Source organism: Podarcis cretensis, assembly GCF_951804945.1.
Source record: "Podarcis cretensis genome assembly, chromosome: 9".
Classification (NCBI taxonomy): Eukaryota; Metazoa; Chordata; class Lepidosauria; order Squamata; family Lacertidae; genus Podarcis; species Podarcis cretensis.
Window position 1 is genome coordinate 39,191,409 of NC_137178.1, and position 23,944 is coordinate 39,215,352.

At 42.6% G+C, this 23,944-nt stretch overlaps 1 protein-coding gene across 1 annotated transcript in view; it reads left to right on the forward strand.

Annotated features, from left to right (window-relative positions):
* The first annotated feature begins 826 nt into the window (after nt 1–826).
* The window catches only part of EDNRA (endothelin receptor type A), a 28,740-nt gene continuing 5,622 nt past the window's right edge, over nt 827–23,944 (forward strand). The window contains exons 1-6 of the mRNA XM_079990620.1: nt 827–1,234; nt 4,994–5,443; nt 13,522–13,646; nt 15,217–15,415; nt 20,089–20,241; nt 21,993–22,126. Of these exons, the coding sequence (XP_079846746.1) occupies nt 5,057–5,443; nt 13,522–13,646; nt 15,217–15,415; nt 20,089–20,241; nt 21,993–22,126 (998 nt within the window). The 5' untranslated portion in view covers nt 827–1,234; nt 4,994–5,056. The remainder of the gene's footprint in view (nt 1,235–4,993; nt 5,444–13,521; nt 13,647–15,216; nt 15,416–20,088; nt 20,242–21,992; nt 22,127–23,944) is intronic.

The following is a 23,944-nucleotide window of genomic DNA, read 5'->3' on the forward strand; positions in this document are numbered from 1 at the left end:
GCCCTATGTAAAAGTCTTACAGCAAGGTAACATGAGCAAGTTTTTAAAATCTTAGTACAACTGGGAGAGCTTTGGCATCAAAGGCAGATTCTACGGAGTAGTTGGACCACATTGTAGCGTGAATAAATTTGGTCGAGGTGGCAGTTTAGGGAATTTGGCCTGAGGTAAAAACCACTTAGTGGTTGGTGTCAGAGGCTCTTGAGTCCTTAGAAAGGGTTTGTCAAGCACATGTTGGACCCCAAAGTACATTTCAGTGTTCCCTTAATCAACAAAACGTAACCTTTAATGAACAGTCTTTGTTAATAGTTCCTGCTGTCCCTCCGGTGTGGGTGTCAATCTGATACCTAAGTCTTATTACTGAAAGCTACAGTACTAGGCTTTAAAAGCATTCTTGGGGAATGGGGGGCTGCGAAGGAAGGTCACATTGCAGAACTGCTGTGGCAGGGAGCCCCACAGACCTTGAAACATAACTAAAGAAGTACAACTATGAACACTTGTATTTATAAAAAGTCGGTTGGAGGGAACCATTCCCCTCTATTTCCTGGTACCTATCCCTTTCCCACTCAGGATCCACTCCTTGCTTTTTATTTTTAGGCATTTGCGGCCCACTTTTGTTTCAGTGAAGCCCACCCTTGGGAGCATTCGCCGCTCCCAAGCTTTCCTCATGGGCAGATCCCTAAGGTGGTGGGATGCCTCATCCTGGTTTCTCAAGAGAAGCAGCCCCAGCCCCTCCTCCTGTCTAGGGAGGAACTGCTTAAAAAAACCACCACCCTTAGCGTTCCCCCCACTCATTTTTTCCCTTTTATTTTGCTGGGGGCGGAGGAGGCTGTCTTTGAGGTTGCATGCTCTTCTTCTGAACATTGCAAGCGTCTGGCTTTGGGGGGGGGGGGGAGAGAGAGAGAGTCGTTCCCCCTCCTCGGAAACGGGGGGGTTGGGTAAAGGAGGGGGCTGATCCGACTTCCCTCTGCCCGGAGGTGGAGAGTCGGAATCCCACCCAACCAGACGGAGCCTGGAGGATTTAGGAAGCCTTCGCTAGGAAAGGGATCTCCGAGAGGGAAAGCAGCCAGGGAGCAGCTTCCTTCCAACTTTCGCTGCGCGTCTCTTACAAAGAGCTTCCCATGCGCCCCGCTGGACTCGCGGCGGCGGCGGCGGCGTCTTCCTCGCCTCGTCCTTTTTCTCCCGGGCCGGAGCCACGCCAGACGTCGCGGGCGCGCAGATTCCGCGGGACAAAACGGTGGGTGGACCGACGCCGCGTGGCTGATCGTCGGGGATACTGTACTTTTTTGTTGTCTCTCTCTGCGAGGGAAGAAGGGAGTTTGGAAAACCCGGGGACGGGGAAGAGGGATGAGAGTTGGCCTCTGGTTCTTGGGTGCAGGAAGCAAGCGGTGCTCGTCTATTCCGCTCCCTCCTTTCTCGCGTGCGCGCCCTCTCTCTTTCTCTATTTGTAGGGGAAAGCTCCCCTACACAAGCAAGTGCTGGGTCTTTGCCCGAAATAAGGCAGGGAACCAGCCATAATGTGAAGCTGCTGCTTTGCTGGAGGAACAGACACGGAAAAGGGGAGGGGGCTGCTGCTGCTGAACCCTTCTCCCTTCTCCCTCCTGCCGCTTTTCTTTTTTAAACATCGCTCCCTGCCAAGGGTGCCAACTGGAATAAAATATGGGGGGGGGGGCAGGTAAGCCCCGCTCCGCATAGTCGATCACATGATCACACCATTTGAATGCTAGTGCTCATCAACTTCTTTTGGAGGGGATCCAGTTCCCTCAAATATTTGGGGGGGGGGCGAAGGGACCTCAACCCCTAGGAGTTGGCTCCTACGCTCCCTGCTGCTTTCTCACCTGCAGGTGTGCGATCCCGGGTCCCGTCTGCTATCGGCGGACACCGCCATCGCTTGGAAGAATCTCCACGTAAATCCTTCCAAGTAAACCCAAGTTTAGCACGAGCAGATCATAAAATCCCGTGTGTGTGTGTGTGTGTGTATTCCATTCAGGGCACATGCTGTGGCAGAAACTTCCGTTCCTTTGAACTCAATGGCCCATGTTGGATGTCTTTAGGCTTGGTTGTATCACTGATGTCAGTGTTAGTCATGTCAGAAGTAAGGCTGTGATCCTAACACACTTAATAACAATAGCAATACTGAATTCTGTTAATAGGGTTTGTTTCTGATTTGCAGAAAGCTTACAAGGGGGTTATATAACGTCAGCTACTTGTTGAGCTTTCATTCTAATATGTTTGCTAGGAAGTTGGTGTTATTGTTATCTTACATGTTTCGGCGCATTTTCCTATCACTTTCCTTATTGCAAAAGTTTTTAAAAAGAAGATAAAGGAATCAAGTTTGTTGTGCGAGAGCACCAAATCCAGTTTAATCACACAACCTGCATTTGCTGATATGTGATTGAATCTCAGCCTCAAAATAGCAACAATCTAAAGTGCCCTTTGCCATAATATACCCAGACCTGTAGTGCTATCCATTTTTACTTAGAAGTGAGTTTCATTCAGCTTACAGGTACAGTGGTACCTCGGGTTAAGTACTTAATTTGTTCTGGAGGTCCGCACTTAACCGGAAACTGTTCTTAACCTGAAGCACCACTTTAGCCTATGGGGCCTGCTGCCGCTGCCACGCAGCTGGAGCACAATTTCTGTTGTCATCCTGAAGCAAAGTTCTTAACCCGAGGTAATATTTCTGGGTTAGCGGAGTCTGTAACCTGAAGCGTATGTAACCTGAAGTGTATGTAACCCGAGGTACCACTGTACCTGTCCTCCTCTTCACTGCCTGCTTTGTGTACAGTCTGCCTGGTGAAGGGTTCTGCAGAACTTGAAAACTTGCCCGACTTTTGGGACGTTCCAGTTGGTCCCAATAAAAGTATTGCCTAACTGTAAATTTGGGGAAGTCTTTTTTTAAAAAAATGAGTCAGTAGATGAGCTAATTGAAATCCTAAAACTTTCATAAAATCACAGAATTGAAAGGGGCCTTGGAGGTATCCAGTCCCACCACCTGCTCTGTGTGAGTATGCAGTGCAGAATGCAACTACACGATCTCTGAGAAGCGGCTGTCCAGACTCATATCCATCAAGTGAATGAGAGATCATCACCTCCCAAGGCAGCCTTTTCCATTGCCAAACAGCTGTTAACAATTAGGAAGTTTATCTCCATGTTGAGATGAAATCTGCCTGCTCGCCATTTCCAGCAATTTCAGCTATGACCCTGGTCTGGATTGGGGTCCTACACTGGCTGTTTGTGAAAGAAAAACACAATTAGTGCAAAGTGTAGTCTTGAGCCACAGTCTAGCCGAAATTTAGCACTTAACGTCCCCCAGCTTCTTAATATTTTTTTTAAACGGTAATTAAAAGACTATTGAAATGAAGGCCAAGTGGAGAGTGAACCTATGCATGTTTACATGTTAGTAAGCCCTGCTAAATTCAGTGGGACTCAATTTCAAGTAAATGTGGGTGACCTGGTTGGATTGTACACTGAGCTTCTCCTCTCCATATTATATTCTGTGTTAGATACAGAGGCAGTTATAGTTCTACTGGTAGATCGTACGCACTGGTGGCGGTGGCAGCGAGATTTGAAGTAGACTAGCAAATATTTTGATTCCCAGTTTTTTAACAATGGCAGCAAGAAATTGCCACCACCACCCTACTGAATATGTTGCCACTGCTGTTGTTATTCATACTCATACTCCCTTCCTTCCTCATATAGTCTCAGGATGGGCTATAGAAGTATCAGAGTAATAATAAAAATCCATTAAAGTCATAAAATTAAAACCACAATGCCATCAATAATAACATTAACAGAACAGCAGTACTGTACAGAGAAAATGAAGAAAGTGGGTGGGTGTGTATGTGAGGGGGTGGGTAAAACCAGGAGTGGGTTTTTTGTGTTGGAGGACTGTGAGTTCAGTTCAGTTCAGTTCTGGTTCTCGGGGGCAGGGGGGAAATCCTGGGCTCCAAAGTCTTTAATTTGAAGACTATATCAATTGCACCATTCTCCAGCTGGTAGATCTCGGTGTTCTATTAACAAACAAAGTCATTCCTAGAAGCCTAAATTCCCAGAGGCTAGAGAGTCCTGTCACTACTTCCCCCAGATGAGGCATCATGACACATAGGATGGGAATTACTTGGTTTACGTGCTTCTGATCAGGACTTTGCAGCAGCCTTTATGGCTTGCAGTAGCTTTATTGCTTTGGTGATTGTTGACCCTGTAGAAAAGAGACTTGGGTATTTCTGATAATAATAAAAAAGTAGTAGTAGTAATTTAAAATTTTAAGGAAAGTAGTCTTGCTTATGTTCCAACAACCAAACATTTTTCAGCATCCAGTATGCACACTATTAATTTTATAGCTGTAAGTTCTCGAAAAATCTCTAATCATACATGTTTGGATTTTCCTTACTGATTTCAAAGCAATTTATTTCCAAAGAAATATGCTTAGGGAAAGATGGGGCGGGTTTAACAAAAGCAAATGGAAGTTGTGTAAATAAACAGAGACTGATTTTAGAGGAACTGAATTTACCTTCACAAACATTTGTTTAAAATCAACCATTTAAATAATAAACAACCCCTCAGTTCTGAATGTATTGAGCTGGATCCAAAGGTGGTACGATTAAGATAGATCTGTCTGCTTCTGCTTTTTATTTTTTAATACCTTTCAATACTATTTTACGTGATTGTATTTTATTGTACATTTGTTGCCCTTGCTCCTTCTTTGCTGCTTTGCTTATAGTTTTATAGAATGGCTGGATATAAGTTTACAAATGAATGAATGAATTTAAAAGTTTAATTTGGATTTCTGTCTAGAATTAAAAGTTCGTGAGGCTCTTAATCTCAGGGTTGTGGGTTTCGAGCCCCATCTTGGGCAAAAGATTCCTGCATCTTTTCTAGATGACTAGATGACACTTGTGGTTTTTTCCAGCTCTGCAATTCTATGAAAATATACAAATAAATGTTGCAGTTTGCCAATATTGCAACATAAATATTACCTTCTTTTTTACTGTAGGTGAAATAAGTCCATCAGCTACTATTGAAATACAGAAGATTTCCCAATACAGAAGATTTGAAGATGGAAGCGTTTCATTTTGAGATGGTCTTGGTGCTTCTCATAACTGGATTTGTCATCATTGATGGTTCTGACATCTACCAGTCAAACCTGACTAACCCTGTCACAACTTCCTCTGAAACAGAATCTAAGCTGTTCTTCCCTACCCATAAACCCAACCGCACCTATATCTATTGTTCACAACGTCCTAAAATTATGGACACTTTCAAATACATCAATACAGCAATATCCTGTGCAGTGTTCATCATTGGGCTTGTTGGGAATGCAACCCTGCTGCGGATTATCTACCAGAACAAGTGTATGAGGAATGGCCCCAATGCACTGATAGCTAGCCTGGCCCTGGGAGACCTCATCTATATAATCATTGATATCCCTATCAACATATATAAGGTAAAGCACCACAATGTTTACAGTTTGTGCACTCATTTTACAGTATGCAGAAGCTGACTTGTGGAGAGCAGCTGAAACACTGATGCGAAGGAATGGGTGGGCCAGACAGATGATGCCCCTCACTCCTTTCAGCATATAAATATGTTCTTCTTGTTGTTGTAATCCATTAACTGTAATGGCTTGGGGAGGACAGGTGAGCATCGACAGCTAAGCTCCAGGCATTCATAGATAATAAAAATTACCCAAAACTAGACAGTGCTAGACAGTGGAAGCATGTTTCTCCTAGATCTCTGTGGTTGATCATCTGTACACATTAGGGGATGGAGGCATTGTTTAATGGTCAGCCCATTCCCCCTGCCCCAACTTGGCAATCAGATTCTAGAAGGTGTTGCTGAGGGGCTGCTATTGTCATGCCATTTGTGTCACAGTATTCACTGGCTGTTGTATTTCTCCCTTGTGCTATTTAAAAGCCTTTGTGAGATGGCATCTGTAGTGTTGAAGTTGAGTGCTGTCTTTATGTGGATGACTTTCAGCTCTATCTTACCAGATCCAGATGCAGTTGTGGACATCACAAACCAGTGCTTAAAATCAGTGATGGACTAGCTAAGGGAGGCCATGCTACTCTCTTTCTCTCACACAAGGCACACAACCCCTCTATTCAGCTGATCTTCCCAGAGTAGCTGAAGAGGTTTATTGCCCAGCTTTAATTTTGTTTTCCTCTTTGCTGTCACTGTCAAAGCTGGTCTTGGGCCAGAACAGTGCTGTTTTTCTAGAAAAAGAGGTGCCGGAGCTCACCATAAACACCTCCCTCTTTCTCTTAGAATGGCAATGGCGCCCACCTGAGAAGTGCTGGAACTCACCTGAGAGGTGCTGGATTGAGTTCTAGCGAGTTCCGGCTGAAAAAAAGTCCTGGGCCAGAACAAAATGGCTGCCAAACTGAAGGCTAGCTGCTTCTGCTCTACAGAATTTGAGGTGGAGGTCTTCCACATCAGATGTTCCCTGACCCTTTTAACTAGAGATGTTAAAATATCTAGAGATGTTTTATCCAGAATCTGGGATCTTATGCTATTAGCCCTCACACTTCCCTTGCCATCTCTGCTGGCATTTAGGCACTTTGTGAATTCTGTCCTGTTCTCCTGAGTGTTTAATGGCTCTTTACTTCCTCATTTTATCTTCTATTTTTATGGGGGGTTTTTTGCCTTTTTATCTTTTTGATTGGAATTGTATTTAGTATAGTTAATTATTGTAAGCTGCCTCCTTGATCTTTTATGGTGAAAACCGGGGAAGAAATGCCACCAACAAATAAATAAAATTCCTGCATGGTGTCTATTTAAGAAACATCACATCTATGTGGAGAGCAAACCTGCTCTGTTTTCTATGCTGGGCTATTATGAGATCCCACACTAAATGAGAACATAGTGACTGCACCTTTATCATAACACAGGGGGAAAACCAGCATACTCCCACTTGTGTAAAGAGTATAAAAGCAATGTAAAAACTGGGATAAGGAGAAGCTTTAGCCTCTCGCTATACTGGGCCAAATTTTTGAGATGGGGATCAATTGTATTTCTGCGGATAAGGGAGACTATATAGTGTGCCACTGAGGTTGAAAAGACCATGATGGTCAAAACAACAACAATAAATGAAGAGTGGTTTAGAAATAATAATAATAATAATAATAATAATAATAATAATAATAATAATAATACCACCACCACTGGGAGATTCATTTCATGGTATCTTTTTCAGAAACTTGGCCAAGTAAACTATAGTGATGCATGATGAGAATATTCTCTACAAGACAAAGTAACACTTCCAGATTGTCAGAATGAATGTGTTGGAGTTCTGATTTATGATGTGGTGTTGGCCATGACTCAAGTTTAAAACTGTAGGGAGTGCTGGGATCAGTCTTAGTCACTTTGGATTATGTGACAGAATAATAAACCCGAATAAACCACTTTCCCCACTCCTTTTAGTCTTCACTGAAGTTCATGAGCCTAATGGTTTTCCTACCACCCTTCCTAGTATCGCAAAATGATGGTTATATCTGTGTGTAATATGGCGTCTGTTCTTGGTGAGCTTTTAGTTGTAATGAAACTACAGTTTCTATACATGGTGTGCAGATGCCTGGCAATAATCAATCTCCGGGCTTTTTTAACTTCGTTATGAGTGTGACATCTTGAACTCCTTTAAAGGCATGTTACAGTTATGGCACTGTATACCATTGTTTAAGTTTCTTTTGCCCCATATGCAGAACATCAGAGGTAGTAGCCTCAGGGCCCTGCTCATACACACATGCTGACAAGTAGATAATTGAATGTGTGAATTGACTCCACTGAAAAACAGTGTGCGCTTGGATTATGTGTGATGCCACGTTCAAACATGCCAATTGTCTCTCGACAGTGTGGTCAGCATGCTTGTGTGAACCAGCCTGTGGGACGAAAATAGATGTGATAGGGGGAGCCACATGTGTTTTATGCATGTGTCTGATCCATTCATATATGAGTGGGAGGGTGGCAATCTTTAAGAGAACAAAACACACACACACACACACACACACACACACACTTTCCTTGCCTTATCTCACTGCACTCCATTGCTTTAAGCAATTTCCTCCCTGCCTGGCTTATGTCCAGTTATCAGAGATGGGCTGAGAGAAAGCTGCTGAAAGCAGCAGAGTGCAATAAAGCAGGGGAGAGGGGTGGAGTGGGGTTCATTTCTCTCCTACCCATGTTCCTGCCCATAGAAAAAGGAACCTTTCATACCCTTGCTCTAAATGTCCCATGTGGCATGCAGGGATGAGGGAACTGAAAATAAAACTGCCAGTATAATAATGCAATTATACAATGCTATTGTAGAGTTGGAAAAAAAGTTCAGAAAAGGGCAACCAAAATTATCAAAGGGATGGAGCAACTCCCCTGTGAAGAAAGATGCACGCAGAAGAGGCCCAGGTTCAGTTCTTGGCTTTCCAAGTAGGGCTTTGAAAGCCCCTGCCTGAATTCATAGAGCAGCCCTGCTGCTCAGTGCCGTATTGAGCTTGATGAACCAACGGTCTGACTTGGTACAGGCAACTTCCCCTGTTTCCCTAATTTACCACAGTATCATATACATGTTTATTTGGAAGTAAGTCTCACTGTGTTCAGTGAGACTTTCTCCCTAGCAAGTGTGTTTTGGGGCCTTTTCTCCTTAAAGCATTCAAGTTTTAGAGGCTGGTGTATGCATTTTATGAGCTGCTTTGCAAGTTGTCCAGCAATAGAAAGATTGACACGTTAGCGAGGAACAACCAGCCCATGCGTGATGCTGCCTTATATATCTTCCCTATTTAGCCCAGTATTGACTCCTCTCATCAGCAACACCTCTTGAAAGATTCAGATAAAAAAAAATATTTCTAGCCCAGCAGACTTTTTTGTTTTTAAGTGGAGTTGTGAAGAATTAAATCTAGGAGCTTCAGCAGGAGAAGCATGTTCTCTATCACTGTCCTCTTGCCTCTTAAACGTAGGACTCTTTGGGTGGTGGAAGCATTTTTCAAAAAACAAAAAAACTATGAACTTTCACATTTTAGTTGAGATTTTATGTTGGAAAAACAGACTTGCCTTTCCTAAAAACTGGATTAAAATCTTTCTGTCATTATTCCAGAATTGTTTCTCTCTTCAGTCCAATGGATCTGGTTATAAAACCATTTTTTTCTTAGCGTTCTTTGAAGATGAATTGAGTCCTAACAGACGGATGCTCTGGCATTAGTACAAAGTTTTGGTTTTGTTTTGAATAAAATTTAGCTGTAAATGGTTTGGGCCAGACTTCCTCCCACACGGTCTCAACCACAAGCCATGCCGATCGCTCACAGATCACTCCCTGTCACTTTCTCTTAAGTTGTGAGAGACAGAGATTGTCTGCATGTACATACACATAGTGCCCATGTATGTCCAAGCCTTAATTTTCTCTAGTTGTTGAGTTGAGTTGAGCATGTGTGTACATATACACATTTTTTTAAAAAAACAACAACACAGGAATCTAAGAAAACAAATTGTGGGCCCTATTTATCTTCTAAAGAAATAAGGCACAGAACAGAGCTCTGCAAGTGGAACCTGAGACAAAATTTTGTTCAGCCAATTTTGTTCAAGCCCTTTTCCAGGATACTTCATTCTGTGTCCCACTTCTATGGTTTTCCATTTTTTCATACTCAGCATTCTACAACCACTGACTATTCTTGTGCCTCAATGGGGTTTTTGGAGGTGTTTTCATTCCCCCCTCCATACAGTATTTTCCTCCTAAAGCTTGCTTGTACTTTTGCAAACCTTGGAGGTCCTCCAAGCTTACTGAAACCCCCTCTTTGGAAGTTGTATGTAGATGATGTTGTTTTGGCTACATAAAGATCAGCACTTGATTAATCTGCTATTAGTATATAGGAAGACCACTATCGGTCAAGCATCAGCCATTATGCATCACTATTAGTATACAGGGTTGCTGCTATCAATCAGCTTGTTCTTTCAATGTAACATTTGCACATTCCTTTAATCCAGCCAGTATATGAGCTACTATGAATGTATAATTCATTAATCAGCATTTCTGCTTCCATGCAAGGGTTATATGGCCCGTTCGTAGTTACACAGTGCTGTTCAACTGGGGTGGGATGAGAAACTGGATAAATGCAAGAATGTTAATTGCTTGGCCTCTACTACAAAATGCAGGTGGGGACAGAAGCTGTGCCAAGACAGCCATAGCTAGTAGCACTGCAGAGTCTGCAATATACACTTTTAGGATGTTTGCATTTCCTGTTGAAATGTTCCTCTGATCACTTCCTCCAGCTCTCAAATTGTTGGTCAGCCAGAAATTCCACTTGGGAATATTTTAACTGATTCCAAGAACGAGATACAGTCCACCTTTTACACCAGCTGATAAGCATATCGGGAAGAAGGATGGATTTGCTATCATTCTAAATACGTGTGTGTGTGTGCGCGCGTGCGCGCACGCGCAAGTATAATGTTGCATGAACAGAATCATTAGTCAATGGGGTAGAGTAGACATATGGATCCCAGCCCAAAAACATTTACATGGAAACAATACAAATCCAGTTGAATTCCTTGGTTGAATGTGCCTGTTTCCATTGCCACATGGCTAGAAATGTGCTCCCTGGTCCACACCATGTACCGCCAATTTGGTTTGTGCATTCGAAATGTACACTGTTATTATGCCTTCCACGCAAATCACCCATGTTGGATCATTGCCAGTAACTACCTCATATAAAAGCCTCCTGAATGGGTCGGTGCATAGTCGTTACATTTTTTGTGATATATTCCAAGGGAATCGAGATTGCCATTATTGGGAACTGAATCCAGGACTAAGTGGTTCAGTCCAGAAAGAGAACTCCTATGTTCCTTAAATCCATGCCATCTTAATACCAGCAGAGTTTGGAAGGTGGCTGTGTTCCAAAGCCAGAAACTTTAACTGACCATGTTCAAAAGTAGCATGCACCTTCCAAAGCATGGTTGGAAATTGATTTCCCTCCTCTGGATCTTACGGTCCATTTTTAATCAGCATGCTTGCGTAGATGTTAAAAGCATCTTGCACAGAAGCGTCTTCTATACAGCAGTGCAAGAACGGTGCCAAAAAAAATTATAAATACCACCAAGTAAACTGAAGCCCACTTGGTGACATTTAGAAATCATCCAAATGGAATGTTCTGTCTTGTTTATTACGGCTTCACAGGGTTGAGCGTGGAAAACGCAAGATTAGAGGGAGGGGATATTCAGGAAGTTGTGGCTGTCTGGTTAGTTTTCTTGAATTACAGCAGCAGAGTATTGAAATCTTTCAAAAGTTTCTGACTTTAGCATACAAATATGTGGACAGAATTCCACTCTTGTCAGAGATTGTGCTGCAGATTTGCCTTGAAAGACAATAGCTTTGAAATCACAGTAAGGCTGGACAGTACTGAACAGTAAACCTTCCTCCCTTGTGAAGCTTTTAAGAGACCAGGCCCCAAGGAGCTATTCACAAGAGAACTCTGCATCCATTTGGCATACACATGGAGTGTACAGCTGAACTGGCCCTGTATCTGCCATCTGCACAAGGAATATTTGGGAAGAAGAAGAGCGTATACATGTACAGCTGTAAGCACAGAGCTCCTTCCCTGTTGTGAATCCTGCACATTCACAGAATCACAGAGTTGGAAGGGACCCTAAGGATCACCTAGTCCAGACCCCTGCAACGTTGGAATATTCAGCTGTCCCACATGGGGATCGAACCTGCAACCTTGGCATTATCAGCACCATGCTCTAACCAACTGAGCTATCCAGTGAGCTCAGTTAAGGCTTCCCTTCCCAAGGTTCCACTCAGTGAGTGAACAAAGCAGGTTGAGCCAGAAGGTGCACTCATATAATTATCTGGGAGCCTGGCATAAATATACTGTACTGCCTCATACACATGGGCAATGTCTTCTATACCGGGGTCTAGGATTACTGAAACCACACAGACTGCGGAATGTATCATCTGTAAAATGTATTTGATACATCTAACTGTTCAAATGTGACATGTGGATGGATCTAGAAAGCCAACAGAGTTTGAAGGCATAGGATCTGACATCTGTTTGCAGACTAAATCAGATGTTATCCTTGAATCCTTGAAAAAGCAGACTACAGAAATGTATTTGCTCTCTGGTGTCAAATAGGGCCAAATCAGATGTTTCTTTAATAGTGAGATTAGTAACCCTATCTGTATTTTATAAAAATTAAATTCCAGGACTGAGAGGGCCCATTTTTCATTAGAACTGCAGCCTACAAGCGTCTTTCAAATTACGGTATTTCTCTGTGCCAGTCGTGGTGCCCATATTGTTCCAGCAGGGGCCCCTTCGCGGCAGATCTATCTATGGTGGGATTACAGTCAAATTTAAGATTGCCTCCCAGCATGGTATGTCACTCTGCAAGTCAATGCAGTGTGTGTGTGTGTGTGTGTGTGTGTGTGATTTTTAACATTTTAGCCACAAATGTATGTTGCCCCACATTGGAGTGTTATATTGAGGCCAAGGTGCACTGTTTGAGCTTCATCCCAAAGTACTGGAAGTTCAAGAGAAAGAGGACGTGTGCTGCCCTCTTTGTCACTGCTCTGTGTAATATGCCATCTCCGTTTTCTAATGATATTGGATCCTTTTAGCTTGCATAAGCATATCTATTGACATCTGGGAGCAATTCTTCCCACCTTTTGATTAAGAAACTGATCATATCCTCCCCATCAACAGATTTTTTTCCAGACCTCTTATGCAAATATTCCTTCTTTGCCTGTCTTTCCAAATAATAAAACTTAAGCTCCTTTATTTTGTAAGCTTTGATCACTGTTTACACTTATCTCTAAGGATACAATAACTTTAGAATCCACTTCCCCCACTTCATTATTGAAGGTGCTGATGTGAGCTTCTATTTTTTTTAAGCCCCCTGCCTTTTTTTAATAGCAGAGCCCTCGGTGACTGTTTATGTGTGTGTGTGTGGGGGGGGGGGTCATTTCCTTCAGTTTGTCTATGGTGAAGCATGCAGCATCAAACCTGGCACCTTTGAGTGTGTTTGCGGAGGCCAGCTTTAAAACTGTTTCCTTGCTGACTGAAAGTAATCAGTGAGGTTGTGTTCCTTAGCTGGCTGCACTCCCTCCATCATTCCCTGTCTCCCAACTCCTGAACACCTGATTGGTGGTACAGGGTTTCAGTAGCTAAGACTTAATAGAGTGAAAGACAGAGCAGCTAGATTATTCAACCATTCTCTGTTGCACACACTTGTGTGTGCCCCAGTTTTACATGATTTTAGACTGTTTCTCTTAAAGCGGTTAAGCTGTTTTTAATGTCACTTTTTATATGATGAATTCTTAATGTTAAATAGAAAAGAAGTATATACACATTTCAAATCAATAAATGTAGGTGAATCCCCCTCTTCATTGGGACAACCTGGGATCACCTGATGACTTTGGAAAAACATACACTTTGATATGGAGAATGTTAATTGGTTGCGAGGACAGGCAAGGTGAGATTCAGGTATGTGTTCATTTTTTCCTACACTGCCATTTAACATTTCCCATTATTTTTCTTATCCATCCTTTAGCTTCATGGTCAGTGGCCCTTTGGGATGTCTCCTTTTGGGCAGTTTCTTTGCAGCTGTTTTCCTTTTCTTCAGAAAGCATCAGTGGGAATCACAGTCCTTAACCTCTGTGCTCTAAGCGTGGACAGGTAAATAGTTCTACAATTTCATTCTATGAACAATTTCCCCTAGAACAAGAATGAAGAGAGTCAAAAAGTAGTGTAATGACTCTGGATTTTGAAAGCTACAGAACTAATGGCTGTTTATGATATTAAGGCTGGATTGCTAACCCCATGTACCTGGGAGAAAGCTCCATTGATTTCAGTAGGACTTACTTCTGAGTAGACAGGATTGCACTGTGGCTGCTTGGTTTTATTTTAAGGTTAAAGCTTTCATCCTGTGTTGTAATCGCATGTGATAATTTTCTTAATAGCTTCTAGACAAAGTAAAAGTGTGGAAATGATCAGGTCCTCTTAAGTGAGTGAAGCATTTTTAAGATGACATGATATCTAGACTTCTTAATCCAAGCGTCAAGGATGACCTGCCTGAGGGCAGCATGCACCAGAGGCTCAAATGCCCGTACCAATCCTATGTATGGGTCTCTCCTTTGATTGGATCCCAATGGGCTGATTAACTCCAGCCTCTTGCCATATGATCTTTGGATGAAGGGCAGAGTATACATTTAATAAATAATAATGATGTTTGGCAAAGGAATGGAGCAAAGCCATTAGCCAAAGCCTGCATCAGCATGGATGGGCACCTGTCAAGACCCCTGCCCCGTGAGGATGCCCCAATGGTTCTGCTCCTCCTTTTCTTCTTTTCATTGCTGCCTGCTTGCCTGGTGTCTCCTTTTTGTTTCTTTGGGGTCCCCCATACCTTCTGAAATTAGACATCTGAGGGAGATGTGGCACCTCAGCTGCACAACACTCTCTACAGAACACTCTCATCTGATCTACTTACACTTCTGCCTTTTGTATCCCAGACACAAGCTCTTTAAAAAAAAATCCTTAGGACTGAAAAACATCCTTTGAGTTATTTTCAAACAGCATTGATTTTTTTAATTATTATTATTATTATTCTGATGCAGCTGCTGGTTTCTTGTTCTATCGTTTTATCGAATTGCTTAATTTTATTGTTAAATTGCTTTGTTTTGTTTTTAAAATGTTTGTAATTGCTCCCCTGGGAAAACTGTGCTATAAACAAACAAACAAATTAACCCACATTATGTGAATTAAGTCCTCTTGTTTATCTTGCTGTGGTGTGGGATTATGTCCACAATTGTCTGTATATTATAGAAAGTTGTTTGTCTATTCACTATGCATTTGGACACCTTAAGATATTGTATCCAAACATTGATTGCATAATGGTCATGAGATCAAGTAGCAGTTTTTTTCAATATGATTGGATTCCATTTTGAATCAAGATGCACTGATTCAAAGCTGCACTGATTTTTATTATGAGACCCCAAATAATGCTGTTAAGCGAAAACCATTCAAATCTAATGGTTAGATGGAGACCCTTTCTTCCACACACTTGCATGGTGATAATACCAAGATTACAAAACACGAATCCACTCATTTATTGCCAGATTATGGGTAATTAAGTACCTCATATTGTAAAGAATCATGAAATGCACCAATCATGTTAAGCTTTCCTTTAAAACTCCACCTTTTAATGAAGAATTGAAGCTTGCAATTAATGCCTCTGTGTTTTATTTAGGTACCGGGCGGTTGCCTCCTGGAGTCGTGTTCAAGGAATTGGAGTCCCCTTGATCACCGCTATTGAAATCATTACAATTTGGATTCTTTCATTTGTCCTGGCTATCCCAGAAGCAATTGGTTTTACCACTGTTGAATTTGAATACAACGGCAACTTCTACGTTTCCTGTATGCTCCTAACTAATACCACATTTTTGTCCGTATGTATCAAAATACAGCCACAGTTGTTATCTTTCCATTTGCAGTGGGGCAGTCTGGAATGGTGGGATAAAAGGACTAAGAATGGGAGAAGAGGCAAGAGCTGAGTGAGTGGAGAGAAAGGTTGGCTCATATGGAGATGGAAATATGGGAAAGGTTAGGACAACACCCCAGGTGCCCAAGCATAGCACAGTGGGAGAAATCCAAAATGTTCCCATCTTTTTTTTATAAAATTATTCAAAACCCTTTAAATATTAGCTGGTTTGTATCAGCATGGTTTAGCCACTAGAGATGTCCTTCCAGCTCATAGACAGCCATGAAAGGTTATAGCGGCCTCACTCTGTTTACCTCTTTCTACTAAAATCATGTTAATAACACCATTCTCTTTCCTGAACACTTTTCCCTGGTTCCTGAAAATGTTCACATCTAGGGACTGCAAGTTTCAGTGGAAGGAAGGGCTGTTTTTAACTTTGTTTTCTTACCTTTCCCCTCCCTCAATCCTGTTTGTTTCTACAGGGATCCAGTATCTTTTTCCCTGCAGAAGGAAGAACATTGTGTGTGGCGGGGAGGGGGAAAGGTTTTGAGTGGGGGCAAATGTTGGTAGGGAAAGTGTTAAATAGCCTCTTCCTCTGTTATCCCTCTGCTGAAACTCATGGCCAGTGAAACTCAGAGGCTGCTATTGTTTAGCCCAATAAAACACTGTGCAAAAGACATGTGCAACTGCTTATAATCTGTTTTTATTAAATACATAAGGAAATCCCACCCCACCCCATTTCTCCCTAAGAAAAATAGTCTGCCATTCTGCCTTCCCAAAACATTATAAAAGCAAACTTTCAATTGCAACAGGGTTCCTCCCCCTTATATTTTGGTGACATCCAATTCCAGAATGTTAATTTTTGTGTAGCTGAAGAAGGGAATGTAGAGCAGAGAGAAGACATAGTCACGTAAGCTCCAAATAAATGAATGGAGGATTAAAAGGGAAAGCCTCTCCTTAAGTCTAGTAGCAAATGTTACAATAAATCATGTCAGCTGACTTTAGTAGAACTTTATGGTTATCTCATTTTCAGTGGTCTTAGAAACCTCTTAGCTATTATTGTTTTTGATAGCCCTTCTTTCAAATATTTGTGCTAGGATGTAAATCCCAAAAGGCCAAGTGCTTTAGGGAACATGTGAAAGAGCACGTTTCCTGTAGAAGACTAGTTCCATGTGTACTCGTACGGCAAACAAAAGAATGCCTGTGTCACTTACATCAAAGTACAAAACTTGATGGAAGATCCGTGTAAGCTTAATTGCCATAATTAATCATTTGCAGACATCTTAGTTTAGCTTTTACAGCTTTAAAATGCCCAAAGTGTCACTCCTTTAAAATTCTAAATTGGTTGGATGCACCCTTTGGTATTCTTTCAAGCATTGCTTCCCCCCCACAGCAATTTAGCGTTAGTGGGAGAAGATAGATTTGTTGTATCTACATGTGGTGTACTGTTTTGATAGAACCAAGGAAAATTCCTTCTTCCTGTGAATTTTCATGTTTGTATGATGACGAAGGTCCCAGGTCCAATTCCCTGCTGGCTTCTCCTGTTTAGAGGGCTAGGAAAGTAAATGTAAGCAGTTGTGGTTTGGAAAGACCAATTGCCTGATTTATTGTAAAGCATTTTCTTGTGTTCATATGAAGTCAAGTGGGAAAGGATCCAACAGCATAAAAATATGGAGGGTGGAGCTATTGATGGCTACTAGACAAAATGTCTGTGTTCTACTTCCATTGTTGGATGCAGTAAGCTTCTGAACACCAGTTTCTGGGAAGCCCATGTGAAGAGATTGCTGTTGCCCTCAGGTCCTGCTTGCTGGCTTCTCACAGGCATCTGGTTGGCCACTGTGATAACACGATGCTGGACTAGCCAAGCCACTGGCCCGATTCAACATGCTTTTCTTTTATTCACTGGAACACAGGAAGAAGCCGCCTTATATCCAGTTAGGCCACTGGTCCATCTAGCTCAGTATTGTCCACTTTGACTGGCAACAGCTCTCTAGAGTCCCTGACTTCTTCTCAGCTTGCAAGCTAGCATTGAATATGGCATGTACTAGGCACTTGCCAACAAAGGTCCGTATAGTTAAAGCTATGGTTTTCCCAGTAGTGATGTATGGAAGTGAGAGCTGGACCATAAAGAAGGCTGATCGCCAAAGAATGGATGCTTTTGAATTATGATGCTGGAGGAGACTCTTGAGAGTCCCATGGACTGCAGGAAGATCAAACCTATCCATTCTTAAGGTAATCAGCCCTGAGTGCTCACTGGAAGGACAGATCATGAAGCTGAGGCTCTCATGAGGCTACCTCATGAGAAGAGTCGAGTCCCTGGAAAAGACCCTGATGTTGGAAAAGATGGAGGGCACAAGGAGAAGGGGACAACAGAGGACGAGATGGTTGGACAGTGTTCTCGAAGCTACCAGCATGAGTTTCACCAAACTGCGGGAGGCAGTGGAAGACAGGAGTGCCTGGTGTGCTCTGGTCCATGGGGTCACGAAGAGTCGGACATGACTAAACGACTAAACAACAACAACAAAAGGCACTTGTAGATGATTGCATGGGCAGATGTTTTATACATGGTTGCTGTATTATTGGTGGCTGTGTGAAGAGGCCTTGAAACATGCAAAAGAGCCAGAAGGTTTGAAGTTTTTTTGTTGCATAGAGAAATAGTGACCAAGCCAACAAACTCAGACAAGTTCCTAGAGCCCTCTCAAGAGTAATAAAAAGATCTGGTGTAGGAATCCACAAAAGCACAGTAGCCACTTTCCTGCTTTGTAGTGCAGAAATACATTTAATCCTGGCCCTGCAGGGTGCTTATCACCTCCAACTTCTTCAAGCACCTTATGACAGCATTCCATGAAACAACATGAAAGCAAGAGGAGGACAGTTGTAAGGAAGGAGTTGTCTGGACAATAGAGGTCTAAACTGAGGCAATTCCCTCTTCTCTGAGGCTAAATTTGACCTGACAATCTTTCGGTGTTATTGTTTCTAATATGCTATTTTTATTGTTTTGATTCCATCTAAATAGCTGAAAGAAGCAAACAGATAAGAATCCATTTTGGTCTAAACTTTGCCCTACTTTAACGTGAAATATCTCAAGGGAAGCATTTCCTTCAGTTCCATGGCTGCCAACAGTTAGCTAACTAGCACTTTCTCACAGCATTGCCATTGATTCAGTGGCATCATCTGTGAAAGATTTTTGAAATGAGAAAGTTTTACATTCAGGCCCCAGGCTAAAGGGCCTGAAGTAAATTGCTCTCCTGTGCAACTCCCTCCTTCCTTCACACACACACCCCCCCCCCGTCACTCTTTTTCTCTCCTCCCCTCTCCATATAGCCAAAGCCTGCAATTATAAAATGGCTAAAAATATTGCTTCATTAAGAATATATTAATTTGTGGTAAAAGCTTTAATCTTCCTCTTCCAAAGCTAGCTCTGCTGTTGAAATATGCATAAACAGAACGGCAGACTTCTGACTCCTTTGAACAGTAGCAAAGAACCACATGTAATCCTCAGCTATTAACATCATCATATTCCAGTGTGGGAACAAGGAAAATGACATCTGCTAAGAATTAACAACCGATGGGAAAATATTGTGAGAAAACAAGGATTCCCCTTTATACACATACCTTCCAGTGACCAATAATCAAGAGAAAGGATTATGTTTGTGCATGTGTGTTATCTCTAGAAATGGCGAAGAAATGTTTATAGTTATTAGCAAAACTGTGAAGTGTTTTGTGAAAGATACTCGCCCAAAATCTCCAGCAGCCTTTAACTTTAATTGGGAAATGTACTGGGATATCCCAGCCACCTTGCTTCTTGTCACATAGTAAACATACCATGTAAAGGGTTACATTCTGGCCAGGGGGGGTTAAAGAAACCATACATTGAAAGTCACTGGAAACAGCAATCTGGGCTCCACATTTTCCAGACTAGTGCATGCTTAAGTGGCCTCTTTCTGCCTGGTGCATGAGCAAGACAGTTAATCTTGCTACTGATAGCAGAGCACGATTACACTTACAAGACATTCTTAACCTGGACCTTTTGGAATCAAAGCCATTCGCAAAAGCCTTAAAAGGTAACAAAGCAGAGTTTTCACTGGGACAAGCCATTTAGCAAGACTTCTATTGCCCTTTGATTTTAGCACAAATGTTAGTAACCATGTCACGGATCCCTGGGATTCGAAAGTTGAGATTTGGGTCAGTTTTGCCTGGTTGCTTTCTTTCTGCACATGCTTTCACGTCTACAAAGGGTCACAAGTCCCAAGCCAAAACAGATTGGAAGGTGCCTTGACCTGAGTAAACAAGGCTGCCTCTAGTCTTAGGCAGACCACTTCAGGGGACAGATGTTAGGGAGCAAAAGTAGCTTTCCTAAGCCCCCCTCTAGCTATTCTTTTCTGGGGCCACATGGCCTATTCTAGAGGACCTAATCTTGTCTGCTGCCTCAGGTAGGGTAGAAGACACTATCTTGTCACAACTGGCAGTTGTATTTGTGTGTACCCACATACATGCGAGTGTAAACAGGGCAGTCAAACGGTAATGAAACGGAACGTACTCCTACTGCTTGATTTCTGAATGTTGCCTTTGGCGGGTGTCAATGGAAGAAGGCATTGCATTGAACAATAAGTTGTTCCGTTTTGGTTCTCTCCTCTGCAGTTTTATGCCAAAGCAAAGGACTGGTGGCTCTTTGGTTTCTACTTTTGCATGCCGCTTGCGTGCACCGCCTTCTTCTACACCCTCATGACCTGTGAAATGCTGAACAGGAGAAAAAGCAATCTGAGAATAGCTCTCAGTGAACATCTGAAGCAGGTAAGGAAGGGAGGGAAATGCCTAGGAAACATTTTCTGACGTGTATTTTCCGTGCGTTATCTTTCCGAACTTTTTAGAGCGAGCTGTAATCAAAGGCATTCCCAAAATAGAAGCTATGGCGAAAGATGAGTTTTGACCCAAAGGTATTCAGGCAAACTCAGAACATAAGGGTAATCTCAAGTGCAAGCAGCTGATGCAGACGCAATGCTTCAGAGGCCAGACAGGGTTGCTTGCTTTTTTATAACAAGTGTGACAGCTTTGCTCACTCACTTTCTAACCTTAAAATCCTACTTTCTGGATTCCTTGAACTCTAGTTAACAATGTGCCAAAGATACATTCCTACATTTTTGCTTCTCAACATATTATCATTTCTACTTTAGCCAAGTCTGAGTAACAATACATTTCTAGCAGTGATAGGGGATGATTAATGTAGTTATGAACGTTTTGCAAATCCTGTTTGGAACTTTTTTTAATGTTCACCTGAGATTTTTCGCCCTATAGGATGCACTCCCCCCCCCTCCAAAAATGAAGGGGAAATCTGTGTGCGTCCTATGGGGCAAATACAGGCTTTCGCTGAAGCTTGGAGAGTGAGAGGGGTCGGTGCGCACCGATCCCTCTCGCTCTCCAGGCTTCTGGAAGCTATCCGCAGCCTGGGGGGAGCCCTGCAAGCTCATCGGGCAGCCCCACAAGCTCGGGGGACAGCGGGGAGACGCAGCGCCGCCATCCTGCTGTTTCTCGACCTGGTTTGGAGGCTGGCGCTGGGGAGAAGTGCGCTTCTCCCCAGCGCCAGCCCCACAAGCTTGGGGGACAGCGGGGAGGCGCAGTGCTGCCATCCCGCTGTTCCCCGACCTGGTTTGGATTCCCCGACCTGGTTTTGGGGGGGATATAAAGGGGGAAAAATTTCCTTTATTTCCCCCCCAAAAAAACTAGGTGCGTCCTATGGGCCGGTGCGTCCTATGGGATGAAAAATACGGTACATCAGAAATCCACTGATGACTGTTCTGCAGCTGTACATGATAAGAAGAGTTGGTGAGAAGGCTGCAGCAGCTGGCCATTAGAATGAGAGTGTTTCCAAACAGTTTATTGTGGACTCAGGTTTGGTCAAGAGTGCAAGTTTTGTGCAGAGTCCACACAACTCCATCCTCAACAAAATGCAGCCCCATACTATTTCCCCACTTAAACTGGATGCATCATATCTGCAGAAAATCCAATAAATCGCAGCTGCCAGCACTATCAGAGAAATGGTAAATCCCGATTTTTTTGGGGGGGGGGGGAGCATAATATGGGATGCAGGAAAAACATGAGGTCTCATTTTACTTTTATTGTTTATCATTACCTTTATATCCCACCTTTACATAAAGGAGCTCAAAGATGTGTTTTATCACAATGACTCTGCAAGGCAGGTTAAGTTGAAAGACCGTCGCTGGCCCAATGTTGCTCAGGGAGTTTCATGACTTGAATGGGGATATGAACTTGGGTACTAAGCCCAGCTTGGATGAGGATGACATCCTACATGCATGAGCTGCACCAAGTCCACAGTAATCTGTGGTGTGGAAGGGTCCTGGGTGAAAGCTCCCCATGAATATGGCTGTTTCCCCTAAGTAATCATTACGATATCATCAGTCACTAGCTGCATGCCTTCATAGCCATAAGCTTTTCTTACATTTGGACAGCTTCCATTTTATTCCCAGTAGTTTTGCACTTTGCTTGGCCCACATCTGCGAATTCATACATGTCCTTTCGTCCTCCAGAGACGAGAAGTCGCAAAGACGGTTTTCTGCTTAGTTGTCATCTTTGCCCTTTGCTGGTTTCCTCTCCATTTGAGCCGGATCTTGAAGCAAATGTTGTATTCCGAAAAAGACCCTAAAAGATGTGAATTGCTCAGGTATGGTTTTAAATTTGGGTTGTATATAATGTGCCGAGGGGGCAGGTGAACAGAGTAGCCAGAGAAGCCAATTGGCATCAGCGCATGCGCAACTGTGGAAATGGGTATTTGAAAGCTACTTGTTTTACATTTTATGCAAGATGGCTGGTGGGGCATTATTGGTTCGGCTCCATATTGCTTTGCCCAGTTGTCTCTACTTCTTTATTGCTTCTAGTCAAACAATTGAATCGATTCCTCCCTGATTAGCTATGTCAGCAGGATTTAGTGCAGACTGTAAAAAAGCAGACATCTCTTTTCCACAGATCATTATCCAGGTCACACAGAAGCATTTCTTATTATTCCTAGTATTATTTATAGAGCCATCAGTGTACATCGCGCTTCGTAATGTGGCACATTTGGATGTCGAAACGCCGCTGTGTGTAGCCGAACCTGAAGCTCATCATATCCAGGAAAAAATGTGGAAAGTGCTCCATCTATGAAGTGCTTGAAGACACACACAATATTGTGGCTCTAGACACACATTTCGTGAAAGGAAACATAAAAGCACATAATAATATTACATCGCAATTGGCCTTCAACTACTTGCAGTCAGACACTGAAAAATAAAGGCACACCCAAGGGATCACTGTGTTCCTTTGCAGTCGCCAGCATGCTTGCATGAACTTGTCCTGTTCAAATAGTTTATTTTAAAATACCCTCTTTTTATCTTATAATAATGGCGATTAAAAGGCTAGGTCAGGTTTTCACATCCCAGAACATACTTTATCTGGCCCTGTTTTATTTCTTAATTATTTCACCTATTTATATACAACTCGATATTCAGGATTTCTAAGTGGTGTACAGATTTATATTTTAAAAACCCAACCCCAAACTCTGAGCTCTTGCTGTTGCCGATGCTCTCCATCTTTCTCTTCTAACCCCTTACTGTGGTTAGCACAGGGTTATTTATCTAATGATGGTTGTAGCCAATGGTTATGCACACAAAAGGCAACTTGCACAAGCTTTCCCTTCTCTTCCCCTCTTGTAGCCCTGAAAAGCCTCTCCAGGGTGTTGGGTTACCTGCTGAAGAGCATGGACTGTTTCGCATGGCGCTGTGGACCGGGGACATGCCTGAGTGGGCTCCACTAGCGCATGATCCCTCTACTTGGTTTTGTACAAGACCTGCCTGTTTATTTATTTATCTATCTGACTTATTTGTCACTTGCTACGAAAACATCTCTGAGTGACTTTTAAAAGATCATAACATAACATAACATAACATAACGACATTACATAAGACATTAAGTACCCTGTAACAGGCCCAGAAAAACTGCAAAAAAACTTTCATAGCACATTGCATTTCACCAATACCCAGCAACCTTTACAGTGGTACCTGAGGTTAAGTACTTAATTCGTTCCGGAGGTCCGTTCTTAACCTGAAACTGTTCTTAACCTGAAGCACCACTTTAGCTAATGTGGCCTCCTTCTGCCACCGCGCCACCAGAGCACAATTTCTGTTCTCATCCTGAAGCAAAGTTCTTAACCCAAGGTACTATTTCTGGGTTAGCGGAGTCTGTAACTTGAAGCGTATGTAACCTGAAGCATATGTAACCCAAGGTACCACTGTATTATAGTCCACCAAATGCCTGGTAGAAGAAATATGCTTTTACCTAGCGCTGAAAGGTTTTAAATGCTGGCACCAAGCTCTGTGCAAGTTCTCCACAGCTGACAGACACTTCTTAATACTAATTTATGCATGTGTCACAGTCTAACTTCAAACAGGACACATATTCTGTATGATCATATTTTTTGCTTGGTAGGTACCCAAGAAGGGATTTC